Here is a 21,600-nt window from a genome sequence, read left to right on the forward strand (position 1 = left end):
GGAAAGCCACAAATTTGTTAAGAATGGAGGCATGGGGCTGTTAAGATGGCTCAGCAACTAAAGGCTCCTGCTGAGTTTGAGCCCCAGGACCCACGTGGTGGACAAACTCCTCCAGTGAGTGCCAGCCTATTTCCGCATGAGGTGGTCAGAGTGAGGCACACTGATTGACGAGGAACAGTGATGGAGAACTGGGTAGCAAGGTGAAGGGGATGTTTATATAGGATCCCTTTTTGTTTAGTTTTTTTGTTTGTTTGTTTTGGTTTTTGTTTTTCGAGACAGGGTTTCTCTGTGGCTTCCGAGGCTTTCCTGGAACTAGCTGTTGTAGACCAGGCTGGTCTTGAACTCACAGAGATCCACCTGCCTCTGCCTCCTGAGTGCTGGGATTAAAGGCGTGCGCCACCACCCGCCTGGCCTATATAGGATCTTTTATAGAACAGACACTGCTCTTGGGCACATCAAGTAAACCAAGACTACCACCACCTTCAAGGAGCTGATATTCTAGCATACAGGAGAGAGATGATAAATGTATTGAAGAGATTATGTTGAAGAGATTAAAGATGATGAAGAAGTAAGTAATCCCTGGGTGAGATGCAGGAGGAGTTGAGGAATTAAAGATGATGAAGAAGAAGGAAGTAAACAGGCTAGGGATCTAGACTCCCTGGGTGGGATGAAGGAGGAATTAGCAGAATCTTCAGAGCCAGCTTCATTGAGAAGGTTAGGTTTGAGCAAAGCCTGGGGGGTGAGGGAGGTAAGCAAATGCTCACCTGTGTAGTTAGAGCTGCAGACACTGCTCTGCTCTGTCAATCACCTGAACCTGGTTAACCCCACAGCTAAACTGCTAGCTCAATGAGGGCAGGCACTGGAACCAAGACAGAAAACTGCCATCTTACCACTTTTGGGAGAAGAACTACAAGTTAATGTAATTAATTTAAGTATTTACTGTAATTAAATTAAATTCACCAGTTGTATGACCAAATCCTGTGTTTCTCTTTGAAGCTTGATTTTGTAGGCAAAGACATGTCACTGTTTTCTTAGTCCTGCTCTATGGGTATTCAGGCCTTAAACCTGAACTTAAGAGAGAATGGCTTTGATAGAGACATGGTTAAAGTGTGTTCTCTCTGTGTCCTGTGTGTTGGACATGAGAGAGAATGCTGGTTTTCACATTGGAGTTAGAGAGTAACTTGAAAGTAAGGCTAACAGTAAGAGATGAAGGGAGGAATGTGCTTCCAAAACCTCATCTTAAATTACATTTTTGTTAAGTAAAATTTATTGAAAGCTTCTAAAAATAGAGGTTATAATACATAGGGTTTTTTTTACTATGAAAATAAAATGTTTTGTTGGATGAAATATTATAACTGTTTACTATTTTATAAGTCATCTGGTTAAGATCTTACTTAGTATTTATTTTTCTTACAGTTCCAAAATAAGTATGTTTTAAAACTGTCTGAAAAGAAAGCATGGTTTCGATGATGGGTGTGAGTCCCTGAACATAGCTGGGAGCAAATTATTTCAGAATGTCTTTCTACTCTCTAGAAATGTGAAAGCTAGGAAAGAAATCCTTAAAGTATTTCAACATGGAGAAGGCAGATGAGATGGGATGGTGGTCAGCATGGGGGCAGATTCTATACTTAGGTGTCACCACAGCCTTGCACAGATCTCTAGTCTACTTCCTCTTTTACACAAGTTAAACATTTTTACTTTTATCATTTCCAGTGGTTTTGATAAAGATACATAGGATGGAATGAAGGTTAGCTGATTTTTTTTTTCAGTTTTGCTTTCAAAAATTAAAAGTTTCACTTCTGAACTTTAAATTGTGGTTTTGGACAAAGAACACAGGAAAAGAAAGACGAAGTCTATTAAAAGTGTGATACTTATGTGTTCAGGGCTTCCTTAGCAATTTGACAACTTCCCCAGCTTCAGGTAACCCAGAGTGAGCACTTGGGACCACTTTCAGTGTTTGTGCAAGTTAGAGTACTTTTACAAGGCTTTTGCTTCCTGATTTTGCAAAGTACTAGTTAAGTTGTAGAAAGCCTATGACCTTTGAAAAGGGCAAAAATGTATGGCTAATGTAACGATATTTCCCTTGAATATCATTATCACCCTGGGAGCTGTCTGGTGGCCAGGTCTATCCTCACAGGTGTTTGAACTCATGAATCATAGTAGCCCCCACCTTCCAACATTTTACAAAAATAAAATCGGATTAAAATGACTAAGAGTGACTAAATGTTTGTATAACCCTCCAGTACATTATTCGTTTCGCACAGTAATCCTATGAAGTCGGTGAAACAGATGTATATTCATCCCTATTTTATTCAAAAAGAAACTTATGTCTGCCCTGTTGGTAGATTGCACACTGTTAGGGCTTGAATCTAGACCCAGTTTCTTCTTTTGTTTTCTTTATCCCAGGCTTCCTGGAAACTGCATCTTTCAATTCATTAGTTAACATTTAAGTACACAGCCCTTCACACACTGCCCTTGCACATGATAAGCTCTATACAAATTGCGGTGAGGCTTGGCAGGCTCCCTCCCCTGCTGAGAGGTGCAGGGTTTTACAGGACTAATGTCCTACTATGCACATAAGCACCAGTTTGCAAAAGCACTTCCTCCTGGTTTTTCTGTGGTCATCTCTCACCCTCAGCTTTCCAGGCTCAGTGTTCTTTTCTTTTGCTAGCCAGACTGCTGCTATCCACCAAACAATACCAACACCACCGGCAGGAAACTGTCCCCTCAATTTTGTGGTTGTTGGACCCCTTCCTGCTTTGCTTTCTTTTGCCCTCTTTGTTTTGGAACTTTGGATTTGTGGCTACTATTTATTACTGAAGTTATTGGGCCCCATAGGCTAGGTTGTAAGATTATAAATTAAACAAAATGTTTAATTTTAGGCAGGATCTTGATTCTGCAGCAAAGAGTACTTGTTTGTTCTGTGGAAAATAGGACTGCCTGAGCAGACTTCCAGGGTGAGCTTGTGAACCAGGGTGCCATCTCTGTCCCTCACACCCATGCAACCTCCAGCTCCACTTTGGCTACCTCATATCTTCCTCCCCACCCCTTTAATCCTTCTTGTCATTAAAATCAATCCATTGTGAGTGTGTGTGAGCGAGAGAGAGACAGAGACAGAGAGACAGAGAGAAGGTGTGTATGTGAGGGTGTGTAAGTCTGTGTGAGAGTGTGTGAGTCTGTATGAGTGTGTGTGTGTGGTGTGAGAGAGAGGGAGGTGTGTGAGAGAGACTGTGTGTGTGTATGTGAGAGAGAGAGAGTGTGTGTGTGTGTATGGGGGAGAGAGAGAGAGAGAGAGAGAGAGAGAGAGAGAGAGAGAAAGGGGGGAATGATTTTTTTTTTTTTTTTTTTTAGACATTTGAGACAGGTCTTACTCTATAGCTTGGTTGACCTCACACTCTCAGCCCTCCTGCCTCCACTCTGAGTTGTGGGGTCACGGTGTGTTACCATGCCCTGTGTGGATTAATACATTGTAAAACAAGCAATTTGTAATGAATGACCAAGAACTCTGTAGCTGTGGTAGAGCTGCTTGGGACTGCTGTGGGTATTTCTGCAGTAGTGCAGGCTCCAGGGTGGGACTCACAGTCTACGTGGATAGGCGGCTTTCTCTTTAATATTTAAAAAAAAAAAAAAAGTAATAGAGGTTCATTTTAGAAAACTGAAACACGAAGAAGTGAGAATTTCTTTCTTGTGTTTTCTTTACCAGTAGGAAGACATTGTTACATATCATCCTATACTTCAGATATTCCTATTAAGAACACAAGTCTCCTGCTAATTGTCAATTTGAACAGCCTAGAGCAGTGGTTCTCATCCTGTGGGTCCATTATCTTATATATCATATATTTACATTATGACTCATAACTAGCAAAATCACAGTTATAAAGTAGCAATGAAATAATTTGATAAATAATTTTATGGTTGGGGGTCACCAGAATTTGAACTGTATTAAAGGGTCGAAGCATTAGGAAGGTTGAGAAGCACCGGTTTAGGATTATCTGAGTGAGTCTCAATTGGGGGATTGCTTAGTTCAGATTGCCTCATGGACACATCTGTGGGGTATTTTTTAAATTGCTAATTGATGTCCAATGGCCTAGCCCACTGGGGGCATCCTCTTTCAGTGATGGATTCTAACCTGGAGTTGTAAACCAAATGATTCCTTTCCTCCACAAATTGTTGTTGGTCAGGATGTTTAATCACAAGTACAGAAAGAAACTAGAACAACAGGTATAAATGGTAGCCTAGACATTATGTGTAATCATTAAAATGTTAGTTATATTTGGGATGTTTCTTAATTAGTGGGCCAAACTTTTAGTTTCAGCAAATATTACATATTTAATATCTTGAATTATTTCTTTATATGGTTGTACAATTTTTTCTCGTGTGAGTGAGGTGGTGTGTGTGTGTGTGTGTGTGTGTGTTAGGGTACCCTCCTTACCCTGCTGTAGTTCAAGTTAGTCCTGAACTCCCAATTCTCCTGTCTAAGTCTCCCAAGTGCTAAGATTAAAGACAGCACCACCATGGCATGCTAGCTTTTTTCCCTTCAAAAACATGTAGATGTTCTTTTTCTTACATGTATGTGTGAACGCCTGTATGCACATATGTACACCATGTGCACGCACAGCACCAGAGGAAGCCAGAAAAGAGAGTCAGATCTCCTGAAACTGGGTTACAGTTCCCCAGGTTACAGACAGATGTGAGCTGTCATGTGGGCTCTGGGAACCAAACCTGGGTCCTCTGCTAGGTCACAAAGTGTGCTGATACCTTGTGCCATCTCTCTGGCCTTCCGCTAGTTTTTAATCCATTATATAGTTCCTTGTTATAAACAAAGCTCTGGTCAGTATCCACGAACAAATTCTTTTCATGCTTCTTTAATTATTTAAGTACATTTCTAGAATCAAATTTTCTATGTTGTTTTAAAGTTTTAGTGAATTTTGACCATTGTCTCTAAAAGAGTTGGACCCATCAGCAGTGGCTAAAAGTTCATATCTTTCCCACTTTACAAGTTAAGCCCTTTTTGGCCAGCAAGATCCTCGATGGGTAAAAGCGATTGCTGCCAGCTTCACCACCTGAGTTCAGTCCCCAGCACCCATGTGCTTGAAGGAGAGGGTCTATTTCATAAATTGTCCACTGTATCATACATGAGCACATATGCACACTAAATGAATAAATTATTTTAAAGTTAAGCTTTTCTTTTCCTTTGTCTTTATGACCTCCAGGTAATAATAGTTCAACTTGGGTGGACCTCTGAAGCAGCTTGCCTCTCAGTAAAACCAGTATCTAGTAGAAGAGTTAGTCTTTTCAGAGCCAATTAGTTTCCTAGCAGACTGAGCAGAGGCTGCAGCTGCCTGGAGATAAAAATTATGGTGATATAATATTCATGATTTATTAAAGCTTGCCTGAAGGTTCAGAATGCAAAGCCAGCCACATGCCAGAGAGGCCAGGCAGTGGTGGCACACACCTTTAATCCCAGGACTCAGGAGACTGAGGCAGACGGATCTCTGTAAGTTCAAGGCCAAACTGAGCTACAGGAAACTGATCCAGTCTAAAAGAGAAACAGCTCACTCATACCAAGGTGATCTCAGCACTAAGGATCACATGCCTTTAATCCAAGCACCTGAGAGGTGGGAACAGGAGTGATATAGCTGGGCAGAAAAAGGAATATAAGGTGGGAGGAGACAGGAACTCTGACAATTTGCCTCTGAGGATTTGTGGAGACAGGCTCAGACAATTAGGTCTTGAGGTAGAGATTAAGAGCTAGTTATGGGATGCTTTCCTCCTCTGATCTTCAGCTTGAACCCCAACACCTGTCTCTGGGTTTTTATTTGTGCTACAAAAAGTCATGTCCTCCAGGTCTGGTGTCTGCACCAGATGGGGTCCCAGCACCGAGAGGAAAAATAAACACAGGCTCCCATATCTAACCCAGAAGCCTTTTCCAATTGACCACAGCTTGCTTTTCTCCAGTGGAGTCTCACAGTTTCAATGGGTACACACCACTCTTAAGGCCAGGCCCCATTCCCAGCAATGATGGCCAACACAAAACAAACTCATTCTAATTTTGGAGGGTTTTTTGGTCTCATACTGCTTTGTCTAGGCCTTTTTTTTTTTTTTTTCTTCCTTTTTACCATACCCCATAGGTCTTTTTAAATATGTTTCCCAGTTTTGTGATTTTAGAGGGGACAGCCATAATCAGAATACAGTGTATGAAAAAAATCTATTTTCAATTAAAATAAAATTTAAAATATCATGTGATCAGATTTTGGCTTAATGAATCTGAATTTGTCTGCCTAATTGTGGGAGAAACCCTGCTAGTGCGGATTTCTCCCGTGACAGGACTTCCTGTCCAAATTTGTTCAACTGTGTGGAAGTAGGCATGTCAGAAACTGCAGAGCTTAGTTCTTACAGTGAAGGAATCTCTGAAATGGGTGGATTGGGAGGTGGGGAGTAAATATGTGTGATTAAGCTAGGTGTACCAGTGCCTGACCTCAGACTCAGCAGGCAGAGGCCTGGGGGGGGGGGGTGATGGATGCAAGTCCAAAGCCAGCTGAGGCCACTCAGTAAGTCCAGGCCTGCTTGGGCTACAAAGAGAGACCTTGTCTCAAATAAGTAAAACAAAAAATGGTATAATTTTGGCTCAGAATAGAGCCTAGTATTCACAAAGCCCTGGTTCATTCCCCAGCACTGTATGAATGGGGCTTGGGGTGCACCCTGTAATCCCAACACTGGGCAAGGAGAATAAGAAATTCTGTTAGACCAGTGACTGAGAGGTCGGAGGGTGGGGCTAAGTGTTGAAATCAGCAGGAATGGTGGCAAAGAGGAGTGGAGAGTAAATTGCTGAAGGAGAAAAGGATGTATGTCTAGAAGTTAGTAAGTAATGGCTACCAGAAAACAGAGGGTGGTGCAGTCTGTCCCCAGCTGCAAAGCATCCTTACCTGTCACCATCTCACACATTGACTTCTTGGAACTGCCCATCTGGTCTCCTGTCTTTGAGCTGTTGCATGGAACTCTGCCACCCATAACCCTGTAACAGTGCCCTTCCCAGGAATCTTTCCTGTGGTCTCATTTTGGATTTATTTTCCCCTCTTGGAAAGTTTTTCTCCAGTCTACTGTACCTGGGATGAGGATATTCCTGTGGTGTATTGGCCATCTACATCTGTATCTCCTCCACCAGTAAAACTCCCCAAAGCCAGCACAGGCTTTATTATGTCACTATTGCGTGTAACAGTGCCTAGTACTTAGTAAGTGCTCTGTAGTGTTGTGGTATGAATGGACTTGTTAAAAAATAATATCCTTAAAGAATTGGGTATAGAACTTTAAAGTATGAGGCATCATTGATTAGTTCTTTTGTGTGTGAACTAGCTACTATTCCTTTTTTAAGCCTTATATATGCTATGTTGCTGTTTTTGTAGTATAATTCCAGTTCTTAAATTTGAGGTCTGCAATCCTGACCCTAACAGACACTTACTGGACACTAGAGATAGCTTACGGATATTGAGACTCCTGTTTTCCAATTATTAAAAAATATTTGGAGAAAGAGGGTATATATAAGATCAAAGTCTCAAGTTGGCTTCATGGAGTTTTGTAATCCTAAAAATATTCAAGAAGAAAGGTAATTTGGAGTAAAGGTGAGGTATCTAATGTGAAGAACAGTAAAGTCTGTTTAGTAGGAATTTATCTTATTTCCATTTAATGATATCAGTACCAGCTGGTAAGCATTAACTAAGGTGTGTGACTGTACTAACTACATTGTATTGGACACCCGGGTGCTTGCCTGCTTATTATACCAATAACCTACTCAAATAGGAATTAGTAACACACTGGCATTTCTTTGTAGAGTTGCTGTGGGATTTTTGTTCCTTTTATAAGCAGTGCAAGATCTTCAGATTCTGCATGTTAGTTTAAAAAGGAGTAGTATACTGGGCAATAACTTGTTGGAGGGGAATGTTGTACTTTAAAATTCAGTATTCTCAAATCCAATACTCCTTTAAATTATATTGTGTAATTACATAGTTAAATTTCTGAAAGATCTCTTGATTTGAATTGAATCTGAAGTCTCTGTGTGTGTGCATGTGCGCCCTTCCCCTCCCCCTCCCAAAGCCTCTTTGCCTTTCATTATAAAAGAGCCTGGTACTGCTTTCTGTTTTAAAAATCCAGCTGGAAAATTACAGAGTACAAACATTTGCCCATCAGTTCTTCCTTTGGAGAGGACAGAAATATGTTTTCCAAGTGCAAACTGACATTTGAATAGTCCTGTCGGTAGAAGTTGTAGTTTGTGGTTCTTTACGTTTACTTCTGTGACTACATATATTCAGGCTTCTACACAGTGTAGCTGAGTTTTAAAATACCATCTTTCTGTGGTTCCATAGTTGTTTTCAAACTTTCCAAAGCCGTGTTTCTTTCTGAGCAACTCTGGGGGAAAAAAAATCCATGAGTCCTTGGGCCTTCCTTTTTCATTGGGTCCAAAGGAAACGCCACTTCCCCAAACCCCAAAAGACAGTCCAAATACCCAGAAATGAGCTCAACCAGGACTCTAGGAGGGTTTGTAGCAGTTAAATAAAAGCTGTCTACCCTTAGTTAATATAAAGGTTTGCTCTTAGCATTGTGCTTCCAGTGTTTCATCTTCACACACAACACCTTGACGGCCGCAAGAGTCCTCTGCATGTCACCTATTTATTTCTAATCTAACCACTTGGTAACATGTTTTACTTTGGATTTTGTTGTAATTGTTTGGTTAGTATTGGCATGGAGGTTGTGGTTTTAGTAGTTTTTCCTATTTCTAAAGCTTTGCCTTTTAATATCATAGGTGGGATTATATGTAGAGCTTATTATATTTATATTTATAGCTTCTTCAGATGGCTTCTTATTTTCCCATCTGTATCTAAGGTTCCTCCATCCGTGTTCACGGCTATTTGGCTCGTGTTTTTTTAATGCCAGTAGATGCATCAGTTATCCATTTATCTATTGAGTGACACTGTGAATGTCACCTGTCTAATTCCATTATGGACTGGCTGCTGCTAATGTTTGTATGTAGAAGCAAGTCCTCATTTCAGTTGGGTACATGCCTAGAAGCAGAGATTGCTAGGTCATATGCTGAGACTGTTTAGCTTTGTAAGAAACAGGCACATTTTCAGTGTCCGTGTCTGTGCATGTGTACTCTTAAAATTCCATCTAACCCAGGCCGGGGAGATGCTCAGCACTTAAGAGCACTTCAGGAGGACCTGGATTTGAATCTCAGAACCCGAATGGCAGCTCACAGCTAGATGTAACTCCAGTGCCAGGAGATCTGAATCCCTCTTCTGACTTCTGTGACCACCAGGCATGTGAGTAGTGTTCAGCCATACATGCAGGCAAAACACCCATACACAGATAATAAAAATAAACCTTGAAAAAATTTAAGCAAAGCCTGGAAGCATGTACTCTAAACCGTCAGCAGTAGTCAATGAGGAGGTCAGATGGGATGGAGAAGACTACCATATTTGCTGACTCATTTTAATTTTTTTTTACAACAAAATCTGACTCTGTAATAAATTATATAGCCTTTCCCTCCAAATTTCTCTTTAATTTGTGGAAATAAAAATAGCAGTCAAACAGCATAAGCAAGAACAAAGTGGTTCAGTATGTTTTCAGTCTCATAGTATGTCCTAGTGTCAGGAGATTGGATTATATCATTCTGGTATTCACAGTACTGGCAGGACACCTACCAAGTGTCAGCCCTCCAAAGGCTCATGTCCTGGGGACTACACACTGAACTGGCCATGAGATACCAGCAAGACTTGGAATAATGAATATCCTGAAAGTAGTTTGTGGTTGGAATTGTATTAGTCAGTCCGTGTCTCATGCATCCAACCTTGTGTTTCTTACCTAAGACTCCTGGCTTTGAATGTTACTTAACTGCCATTTTGTGGTTTTATGTGGTACTTTCTGGTGTTCTGTTGCCTCCTTTCTTAAGCCCTTCTTCCAGGTAAGGGATTTCTACTCTGCCTGTAGATGCTTTCCTGTGTTCTATAGAATTCCAGTGATAAGTCTAAAAGATTACCTTAGAGAAAGAATGCAAGTCAAGAAACGTGCTGGCATGCAAGCGCGAAAGCAGCTGGTTTGCCACAGGCGGATAAGAGAAGAATTTAGTCTGAACTTGATTTTATCCCATCCTTCAAAGTAATTTTACACATGTTGGAAAGGTTCTGCCTGTGTGTGTGTGTGTGTGTGTGTGTGTGTGTGTGTGTGTGTGTGTTTGTGTTTGCAGATTATTTAAAAGAAATTTTCTGTGGATTAAGTTCAACTTTTAAGTTTTTTTTAAGATTTTAAAACATAATAATTCAAATTCTGTGACATTAAAAATAAGGACCTAGGAATGTAGCTATCTAGCATGATCTGTTCCCACTAGACATGCGTCAATGAATGGATGAATAAGATCCTCATAGGAACCATTAATTCGAAAGATGATTTTATTAGTGGATTTTTCAATTAATGTCATTAGTGTTACTAAATACTTTCTCAAGTACCTGTTTCATGTTATAAAGCGGAGAGGAGAGCACTCTTTCTGGAGAGAAGTCCTGGCACCTGTCACAGTTTGTTGTTCTGAACCTGATCCTTGCCTTTGGCAGCTTGGCCTTAGACAGTCATTTGATTTTACTGAGCTGAATCTTTTTATGACTAAATTAGTTGAATTAAATAACCAAAGCACTCTGCAGACCATAAAATAATACAGGTGTAATTGCCATCATTGTTGTGGAATCTGCCTTCTAATAATATATTTTATAATCCACTGAGTAAGAATCTCTGGAGGTCATTAACTGCTTATTCTGTAACCTCTTACCGTGTCTTCTGTTCCCGGGTCTCATGGCATGAGGACAGCCCCAGGATATATGAACCAGTCTTCCTACAACCCAGGAGATATTGAAATGCTGAATGTAGTAAGAGCTCCAAGACCTGAAATTAATGGATAGTCCTTTTTTTTATTATTATTCAAGGACAAAAAAGATGGTGCCGGGGATGTCATAAAGCTCTCTCTGTTCCTGTTTTTTCTAAATATTTTCATGGTTTTAGGAGGGGCGACTGCAGATGGGGGAATTAAAATGAGTGTTCTTACTTCACCTCAAGAGGAATATGTGAACTCATCAATGTACAGTTGGAGCTTCAGTGTTGACAATGATTGTGTCTTCTCTTCAGCTTTTCTGTCTTTCCCATCTTCCCACCGCTCTTTCTCGGCCTCTGGCTCATTCTAAAGGCATCTCCGCTAACTTTCTCCTCCCTGAGTCTTTGTTCTTCCAGTCCCCTTCCTTTTTCTTATTTTTCTAATTATATGATTTACCCAACCCAGCAAATTACCAAAACCATTCTGACCTCTTTTATTGTGTAGTACTTATTTTTATGTCAAAAGTTGTCATTTAAATCTTATATAATGGGTAAAAGTGTCATAAGAAATTACATTTAATTTTCACATACAGAATACAACTGGTCACAATGAAAATGAGCTCTGATAGTAATGATAAGAATATAATGTTATGGTGTTTTAAACGTTTGTGTAAACAGCTTTAAGTATTCATAAGTTTTGGCATGAAATTCTTTTATCTTAGAAACCATTTGTAAGAAATAATTTAAATAGTGAAAAGATATATAGACTCAATAAGGATGTATACCATTTGTGATATTAGTAGGAACTGCAAATGAACTATTATATGGACTATTTCAAAATAGCTACTTAAGATTATATAGCAGGTAGAAAGTATATTATTTTTAAAGCAATAAAAATTTCTACCTACACTAGATCCTGGTAGAATACATATACCATCCAAGGTGATAAAGAGTATAATTCGGATTTTTCCAATCAGCATGTGTGTTAGATACCATATGACACTTAAGAACAAAGTGTGCTTTTATGGCTCTGTTTTCCAGGTTCTTTTCCTCTTTCATGTCCTGCATCAAACATATTTTAGAGCAGTGTGGGAGCAAAGGCATTTTAAGTCACATATCTTTTAAGCTAAGAATTCCATGTACAGGTTGCTTTATTGATAAAGTGATACATGCTAAAAATATTTGCAGGGATATTCATTGTAGCACTAATTGTAGTTTGTCCAGGATCATTATAAAATGGTGATTTTTCTACTAAGGATTTGTATGAAGGAAATAATCAAAGCTATGAATAGATATAATGCTACGATATATTTATCCTTTGTATAATTACAGAGTGTTAAAATCCTAGAAGTGTAGCAGTAGTGAGTTGGGTATAAACTATGTATCCTGTTGGTGGCAGCACTGCCAATGTTGTAGAAGACTGTAATAGGATCATCATGCTTCATCACACATGTGCACAGTCACATTCATGTACACATGGGGAGAGGAAGCACAGGAAAGGCTGCTTTTCTCTGGGTACTTAGATATGAATCATTTAGATTTATTTTCCATTTAGTGGCTTGTGGTTATGATTATAGTATAAAATAAACATGAAGGTTTTGTTTTTGTGGTTTTAGCCGTATGGAAATTTTATTTGTTTATTCATTTATTGAAATACTTGGCTCTCTCTGCTGCCAGCCTGCTCTCAGATCCTGAGTTCAAGTGATCATTTCTGCCTCCCAGTAGTTAGGACTGCAGCTTGTGCCCTGGGACCCAGATCTTTTGTTCATTGTGTAAGCCAACTCATGATAATCGTACATGCCTGTAAGGTCAGGACTGACAAATGGGTACATTGCATATGCACAGGTTAGGGTAAGGCTACCTGACACTTGAAACTTTTGTGATTTCTTTGTGGAAACAAAATCTATTTAATGCACAGCACATAGTTATCTGTTGTCACTGTATTGTGCAATAGAACACCAGAATTATTTCCCCCACTTAGAAATATTTGTTTCCCCCTGAGAAATAATACTGAGAAAATAACCCACATATAATGAAAAAATATTGTAGGAAACATACTAAAATATTTAAACAGTTGCTGTTTTCAGTTGCTGTTTTTGAGAAGTGGGACTAAAGCAATTTTTAAAAAGACTTTTGTGTCTTTTCTATATTTTTCCTTAATAAGGAAATGAGTATATCCATTTTACTGGTAAGAAGATTTAGAGTTTTGTTTTGTTAAAAGCATGGTTGATTTTAGGGTAGTATCTTGTAATATTTATACACCTAACAAACTTGAATTTTTCTATTTTTATTTTTAGGCCAGAAATGTACATACAGGAGAATTAGCTGCAGTGAAAATCATCAAGTTGGAGCCTGGTATGTATTTGTATAGTGTGTATGTGTGTGTTGCTAGGGATTAAGCCCTGCCTTGTGCGGCTATGTATTAAAATACTTTATACATTTTTGAGCAGTTTTTTATATAGCTATAAGACTTACATGCATATTCTATATTTCTTTCTTTTTCTTCTTCCTAAAATAAATCTTTGTGTTCTTTCAGGTCAATAGAATATCCCCAATATGATCATATTAGTTGCATCAAAGATAGTCAAAGTCAAAAGACACTCAAAGTCATTTTTAATGAGACAGTTTTGTTGCTAAAGGGAATTTGAGATATATTCAAAAAATTATAAGCTTCATCGACTCACAGTGACTAATTTTCTTTTGCAATTATAGTGAACATTGTAACTTCAACTTTAGCTGTTAAAAAGTGTAATTAGAAGTCACAGAGACAGCCCTAATTAAGCTCTGGGGGACACTAAAATAAAACCAAAACTAGTAAATAGGGGAAAGAGACTATAGGCAGGAAGACAGGGCTGATGAGGGTGGAAGAGAAATAGGAGGCGGAAAGAGAATGGCCAGACTCTGTGGTGTACATGCATGAAGCAGTGAAAAAAAAATTACCAATAAAGATGCATTTAACTTTTTTAATTAAGAAAGTAGTTATTGGCTAATTTAAAGAAAGAGTCAGTTAATGTCAAGGTAATGATATTCTGTGTATAAGCTGTTCCCTGATTGACTTAGTTTTTCATAAATCCGGATCTCGGTTCAATGCTTTTTTATCAGCACCTAGTGTTTCAGAAGAGCATCTTCAAACACACGGGGAGATCTGTTTTGAAAACAAAATGCATATAGAGCTAGCCAGTCCCTGAAAGTGTCTGATGAGAGGGACTGCAGTCCTAGATAGAGCAGGGGGATGAGAGTGGTGGTCTGTTCATTGGCTGCTTTATACACTGAGACATGATAATGTGTGTTATAATTATGAGGGATTCTTAATTTGAGCGCCTCTTATATTTCAAATACACTTTAGGATCACCATCCCTATTACTTGAGTAGATAGATGATACTGTGAAGTAGCCTGCTTTGGAACAGTTTAAAATCAGATTTTCAGATATGATGACACAATACCTTTTCTTGTGACAGAAATTATTGTGATATTTCAGAATTCTTCTACTATTGCACATGATAAGTATAGACTGATCTCCAAGATGTCACTAAGTAAATGGGACTATGAGCAGACTCCCTGGAGTGGCTGTTTGAGTCAGTGCTTCACATGGTGTCCAAGGGCTGGGGATAGTCTACGTTCTTGGCTGGGCTGTCAGAGGAGTACATGGGGCTGGGTTTTGCTCTGATTGACTGTGTGTGACTTACTTTTCATTATAATTCACATTAATAAGTATATTTTTTAAATCTGCAAGTCTCACCAGCAAACTGTATGTTGTGAATAGTATAGAAAATTGATTCAATAAAGACAAAAAAAAATCAAGGCTAAGGAGATGGCTCATTATATAAATTAGTTTCCTTGCAAACATAAGGACAAATGTTTAGATCCCTAGCATCCTCAAATGCTGGGTGGGTGTGGAGACTTTACTGTGATCCCAGCACCATAGAGACAGAGCAAGGATCCTGGAGCAAGCTGGCTAGCTAGGCTAGCTGAATCAATAAATTAAGTTCAAATGAGAGACCCTGCCTCAGTGTATAAGGTGGCAGGCCATCAAAAAAGACACCCACTGTCAATCTCTGATCTATATACATGCATGCACAAATGTATGCACACCAAAGAAAAAGAGAACTGTGTCATGCATGGTGCTGGTGTTTAGCTTAGTGGTTAAATGTAGGATCATAAATTAAGACTATAAAAGGCTGGAATTCTCACTTCCTTGTTTTGTAAAAGCCCTAGGTTTCATATTAGAGGTCACTTAGGAAGACTAATGTTTAAACTCCCTCCTTCAGTAAATATTGACAATGTGATCTTAGTATTTCTCCATTTTGTTTCTATGTGTGTATGACACGTGTGTGTGTGTGTGTGTGTGTGTGTGTGTGTGTGTGTGTGTGTGTGTGTGTGTAGGTTGGCCTGTATTGTTCATCACTGTATACAGAGCTTCTGGGGATTCTCCTGTGTCCACTTACCATCTCACTGTAGCACTGGGATTATAGACACATGTAACCACACCTAGCCCTATATAGGGTTCTAGGGATTTGAACTTAGGTCCTCTGTTTGTGCAGCAAATACTTTTACCCAGTGAGCCATCTCCTCAATATTTGACCATTTTTATGTTTAGTTGATTTACTTGTCATCTACTATGCCTGCCCTCTGTCAGGTTCTTTTCTTTATTACTGATTGTTAGATGTTGTCCGCACTTTGAGCACAGTGACTCGTCACTTCTGGAAGCATCCCAGTTTGTTCTTATCTTTGTACTCTACTTTCGGTATTTTTCTTCTTTGCATAGAGAGAGAGACGTCTTTTTCTTGTTGTCAGTCTTCCCTTTCTTTGTTCTTGTCTTTCCAATTTTTAGGCCTTTTCTGTTAGATAATTATATTTTAAAAATTAACTGAAATTTTTAATAGTTGTCTCCTTTATCTTATCCATCAGAGCACTTCTGTTCTAAGCAGTGATCAAGCTTTAGGTGTGTGTTTGCTTTTTGAACTGCTAAAAGGTTTCCCCAACCATTATTGCCAAAGTTCTCTTTATTACAGGTTTGAAGGTATGTTGGTTGGTTTTGTATCATGATACAGTGGTTTCTGCTTTCTTTTTCAAGTTCAGTAACATCCTGGTTTTGAGTAAAGTAACTTTTTTATTACCTATTAAAATCCTCTTTTATTTTTCAAGTGTTTGCTTTTTGTTTATTTTATTACAATAAAATTAACTCTTTTTGTTTTGGTCAAGAGGCAGGAGTCTCATTATTTGCCTAGGTGGTCTCAAACTCCTGCTTTCAAGCAATCCTCCTTAGCTTCCCAAGTAGTTACACCTCTGCTGTCTGCCACTTATAGAGGAACTTCTTAAATCTCGTACACAGTTTTGTCTCTGGCAGTCTTATAGAACTAACATCAGTTCTGGTAGTTTTCTCATCTTTAAAGTTACTTTTACATGTACATGTATTATAGATAATGATGGTTGGCTCCAGACTTCCAGATTTTAGGATGGGGCTTTCATTGTTACATATTAAGCATTAAGGGCCGGCAGTGTTGGTTGGCCTGCGTGTGGTGGTTCTGCCCACTTCACCTTGCCTTTGACATTGTTTGCTTAATGTATTTTTGTTTTTGTCCATTAGCTCATAAAAGTTCTGATTACATCTTCATTTCTGAACAGCTGTTTGTTGATTCCTTAGTGCATGAGAGATCCATTTAGAGTATAGGAATGTAGAAGAGAACAACAGGGCAAGGACTTGAATTTGCATTTCACAGGGGGAGATAGAGCAAAGGAATTAATGTATGCTTCGGTGTTTGGTCATATTGGTCAGTGGCTTCTGCTGTTTTCCTTTGACTCCTGTGCTCTATCCTCAGGTATTCACTCCATGCTCCCATCACTCCGTGCTCCCAGTGCTCTGTCTTCATTCACTTCATGCTCCCAATGCTCTGTCCTCATTCACTTCATGCTCCCAATGCTCTGTCCTCATTCACTTCATGCTCCCAATGCTCTGTCCTCAGGCATTCACTCCGTGCTCTCCTTAGCCTGACTTTAGCCTTGATGAGCTATGGTAGTGCCAACTCCGTTTGACATGTTTTACTTATGTCCACCTATCCCATTGAGTCAGTTTAGCATATGTAGGCCTAGCATTTTGTATTTTGGTGGGGGGAGGGTGGGGGATGTTTTTGTTTTTTGAGACAGGGTTTCTCTGTGTATTTCTGGCTGTCCTGGAACTCACTCAGTAGAGCAGGCTGACTTTGAACTCAGAGAGATCTGCCTGCTTCTGCCTCCTGAGTGCTGGGATCAAAGGCATGAGCCAGCACCACCCAGCTCCATTTTGTACTTTAATAGGTTTTAAGTCATTGGGATTTTGTTTGTTGTCTGTTTTTGTTTTGTTTTGTTGGCATTTTACTTGGAAAAAATAAAATTTGTTTATTTTGTGACCTGATCTGAATCTATCTTCTTGCAATAGATGAGTCCATCAATATATTATTTAAAGAATGTTTGAGTTCACTTCTGGCATTTGGCTTTTTTGTGTTTATTTTCTTGTTTTGTGCCTAATCTTTCCTGTAAGTTTTGTTTTGAATCATACCTGGCAGAGCATCTAAAATGCAGATTGTGGGTCCCTCATCTAGAATTTCTATTGTTTTGGGTTTTTGTTGGCTTTTTTTTTTTTTTTTTTTTTTGTGGCTGGGAATTTATTTTTGCTGCTGATAATTTATTTGGAAGAAACAATCTAGCTTTATCAAAAGATGATTTATGGAGCTTTGAAGTAATAGAATTAAATTTGCACAGCTTTATTAAGAAATTAAACAGGGGTCTGGAGGGATCACCCATGGTTAAAAGCACTGGTTGTTTTTCTAGCATTCCCAAGTTCAGTTCCTGGCACCCACACAGTGGCTCACAGCCATCTCTAACTCATGCTTAGAAAGATCCAGTGCCCTCTTCAGCCTTCATTAACACAGCACTCATATGGTGCACATACATGAATGCATACATACATACATACAGGCAGAACACTCATACAATTTAAAGTCATTTTTTATAAATAGTTACCATCTTTCTAACCTTCTTATAAATGTAATGACCAGTTATCCAGAGTTAGCTTTCTATTTATCTAGATTCAGTTGGTATTTTCATGTCATGTCTTTGCTATTCTGACCTATCCTTATGTCATTAGTTCACCATAGTCTTGGGCAGCTGAATATTTGGTCCACAGTTGGTGGTGCTCTTTGGGGTGCTTAGGAGGTGTGGCTTTGTTGGAGAATGCAGGTGGGCTTTGAGAGTCTAAAGATGCATGCCATTTCATGTTTTCTATTTCTGCTTCCTGCTGTGGTTCAAGATGTGAGCTCTCAGCTGTTCTTGATGCCATGACTGCTACCTGCTACCATGGGTCCCTGCCGTGATGAACTCTTAGCTCTCTGGAACTGTAAATCTAAATAATCCCTTCTTCCTATAATTGCTTTGGTGTTTGTGCTAGTTAGGTTTTGTCAGCTTGACATAAGCTATCATCATTTCAGAAGCAGGAACCTCAACTGAGAAAATTCATCCCTCTCTGTTGGCCTGTGGGCAAGCCTGTGGATCATTGTCTTGATTAGTGATTGATGCGGAGGGGGCAGGTGCAGCTTACTGGGGTCAGTACCAGTTCTGGACAGTATAAAAAAGCAAGGTGATCAAGCCAAGAGGAATAAACCAGTAAACAGTCTTCTTCCATGGCCTCTGCTTCAGCTCCTGCCTCCAGCGTGTGGACCCGTGCCTGCGTGCACACAGGCACACACAGGCACACACAGGCACACACAGGCACACACACACACACACACACACACACACACACACACACAATTAAAAAAAAAACTAGTGTCAGTTTTCACAGTGCCCCCCTTTTCCTATTTTCTTTGCAGACATGTTTGTCTTTGGGCATCTTTCTTTTCTGTTTTATGTATATGTACATGCATTTGTGCTCGTCATCAGAGGTTGACTTGCTTCTGCTTGTTTCTAGTTGGTTCTGTACAAGTATTCTTTTTCCTCAGCTTTTCCATTGGACTCTACCAGCATTGTTTTATTGCTGTGTTGCCTAGGTATTCCTGTATTCATTTTCCCCCTTTCATTTCCTTAAAAGGTTAAAGCAGTGTTGTCTGAGATATTCTTGAAAGGGGATTCTTGTGGCTTTTGCATCCTGTAGTTACTTTCTTTTCATGACAAATTTTTGAGCAGAATCAATGTTTTTTTCTTTCGGCATTGTCAGTAAAGCCAAAGTAGATAGTGGTTCCCATGTTTTTGTAGCAGCCTGTAGGAATGTTAACTCAAAAACACAGTAACATGCTAATGAATTTTCCTAGTGTTAAGTTCAGATATTTTTAAAAATTCTGTAGACAGCATTATTTCAAAGTTGAATTCTTTATTTAGCTACTTAAGAAATTGCACTGAAGCCAGTATAATACAAAAGCACTTCCTTGTATTGATTTAGCAGATGAACTGGTTTAGAATTGTGTTAGACATGAAAAGGTAATTACTTGCCAGAATGACCAGAAAGAGCCTATGTCTGGTAGACCACAAACAAGATATGTTTATTATTAGTAAGTAAATGGAATGCCAGCTCTAGACTTAATAATAATTTTCCCTTTATAGTTAAAAATAGTGCTTATGATAATTTAGTCTTAAGTTTTGTTACAGTCTTACAGACTTGCCCTTGGCAATTTAATTTTATAATATGCCAGTCAAAATTTTTCTGAAACAGATTGCATTGGGGGCTTTTCTTAATGCTCATAAAAATGCTAAAGTAAACTTTAAGAATGAAGATAAACACAGAAAGTTGTTTGTTTCTTAGCCACAAAAGTGATTGTGAAAGAAAGTGAAATCCACTGTCTTTCTGTGGCTCTGTGTCCTTTTTGTCTTTCTTATATACAGAAGAATGATTATTTTCAGGAATGATTTGACTATTTCTGACTCATTTTTAGAGTTGCTACTGTGCTAACCAATGAGTCACCACCTTGCCCATAGTGACATGAGATAGTATTTGGCTTACTGTGCTCACCTCTGAAATATTGGTGCTACTGTTGTAAGCTTGAAACTGCAGTTTTCTGTTCTGTGCTCAGGCCCGAGAAACACCTTAGAAAGTTGGGCTCATACGATGGTGATATGTGCCACCATGATCCCTTATGTCAGGATGCTTACCTTAGCCGGATGCTTGCTCAGCAGACTGTAGCTGATGGTGGCGGTGGTGGCCAGCAGCCAGAGCAGAAGCAAAAATCCCAGGAAAGCTTTCTCTTCCTTTCTGCTCTCCTCTTATCCCATTATAGAAAATCTCCATGATATTTTTGTTGGTAATGTTGTTTGTTTGTTGAGACAGGGTTCTCTGTAGCCCAGGCTGTCATCAAACTTGCTGTGTAGCCATGGCCGCCCACCTCCATTTCTCAAGTGCTGGAGTTAAAAGGATGCCCTACCATTCCTGACTCTAAATATTTACTTATTATTTAGACAGTTTCACCATGTAGTGCTGGCTGGCCTGAATTATGTAGACCAGACTGATCCAATCCTCTGTCTGCCTCTTAGGTGCTGGGATTAAAGGTGTGTACCACCATACCTGGCAAGAATATGTTTTTTAAGTAGGCAGTTTATGGTCTGTTAAGTATTGTGGATCTTTGTTACAGTGATGGATTTTTGTTTTCTCTAAACAGAGTTTCTCTCTGTAGCCCCTACAGTCCTGGAACTCCATGTGTAGATCTTGCTGGTCTTGAACTCAAAAATGTGCTTACCTCTGCCTCTGCTTCTGAAGTGTTAGAAATAAAGATTTGTGCCACTATGCTTGGCTCTGTGGATGGACTTTAAGAAAATCATTGTCCTAGGTGATTAGTGTAATAAACTTTTGTTTGTATGGTTTGGTTTTTTGAGACAGAGTTTCTCTGTGTAACAGGCCTAGCTGTCCTAGAACTCTCTTTCTAGACCAGATTTCAAACTCACAGAGCGCCTCCTGCTACTGCCTCTCAAGTACTGAGATTAAAAGTGTGTGCCACCACTTCCCAATTGTTTCTTTTTTTAAAGACTGTTAGGAATATTCCTGAACTAACCCAGTATTTTAAATAAATGGAGTGTGTTTTCTTAGTTTAGAGTTTTTAAGTAAATGGGAAGGTGCTAATGTCTTTCAATAGATATTTAAAAGTTTTTTAATGCTGCAGGAAGGAAATCCTGTTTCCTGGAAGTATAAGAAGAGATTTTAGAGGCGAAAGGTCAAGATGTGCATAACGATGTGCCTTGAACAAAACCATCAACTGTTGTAGCTAAGGGTGCATTCTTGCTTTTTGAAACTGTTTAAAAGCTAATGACCTTTTAAAATAAAAAAGGAAACTAAAAAGTTTTATTTTTTCTTTTTAAGATGAAGTTTTATTTTTAAGGTGTGTGTGTGTGAGTGTGTGTGTGTGTTAAAAGCGTGTGCATGACCACATCTTCTTTTTTTATGTGGGTTCGGGGAATGAGAACTCAGGTCCTTACACTCATACAGCATGAAATGCTCTTATTTGCTGAGCTATCTCCATAGGACCATTTTAGTTTCATTCTCTCTCTCTCTCTCTCTCTCTCTCTCTCTCTCTCTCTGTGTGTGTGTGTGTGTGTGCACCTGTGTGTGTGTGCACCTGTGTGTGTGTGTGTAGCTGTGCGTGTGCATGAGTGCGCAGGTGCAACTGCCCACAGGTGACAGAAGAAGGCATTAGATCCCCTGGATCTGTAGTAACAGGTAGTTGTAAGTGCTGAAAACTGAAGCTCCATCTTCTGGAAGAGCAGCATGCCCACTTAGCTGCTGAGCCATATCTCAT

General features: G+C 39.3%; 1 protein-coding gene across 1 annotated transcript in view; it reads left to right on the top strand.

Annotated features, from left to right (window-relative positions):
• The window catches only part of Map4k5 (mitogen-activated protein kinase kinase kinase kinase 5), a 90,673-nt gene that overhangs the window by 5,738 nt on the left and 63,335 nt on the right, over positions 1 to 21,600 (top strand). The window contains exon 2 of the mRNA XM_027418172.2: positions 13,146 to 13,203. Within this exon, the coding sequence (XP_027273973.1) occupies positions 13,146 to 13,203 (58 nt within the window). The remainder of the gene's footprint in view (positions 1 to 13,145; positions 13,204 to 21,600) is intronic.

The sequence above is a fragment of the Cricetulus griseus genome, chromosome 5 (genome assembly GCF_003668045.3).
Source record: "Cricetulus griseus strain 17A/GY chromosome 5, alternate assembly CriGri-PICRH-1.0, whole genome shotgun sequence".
NCBI classification, from domain to species: domain Eukaryota; kingdom Metazoa; phylum Chordata; class Mammalia; order Rodentia; family Cricetidae; genus Cricetulus; species Cricetulus griseus.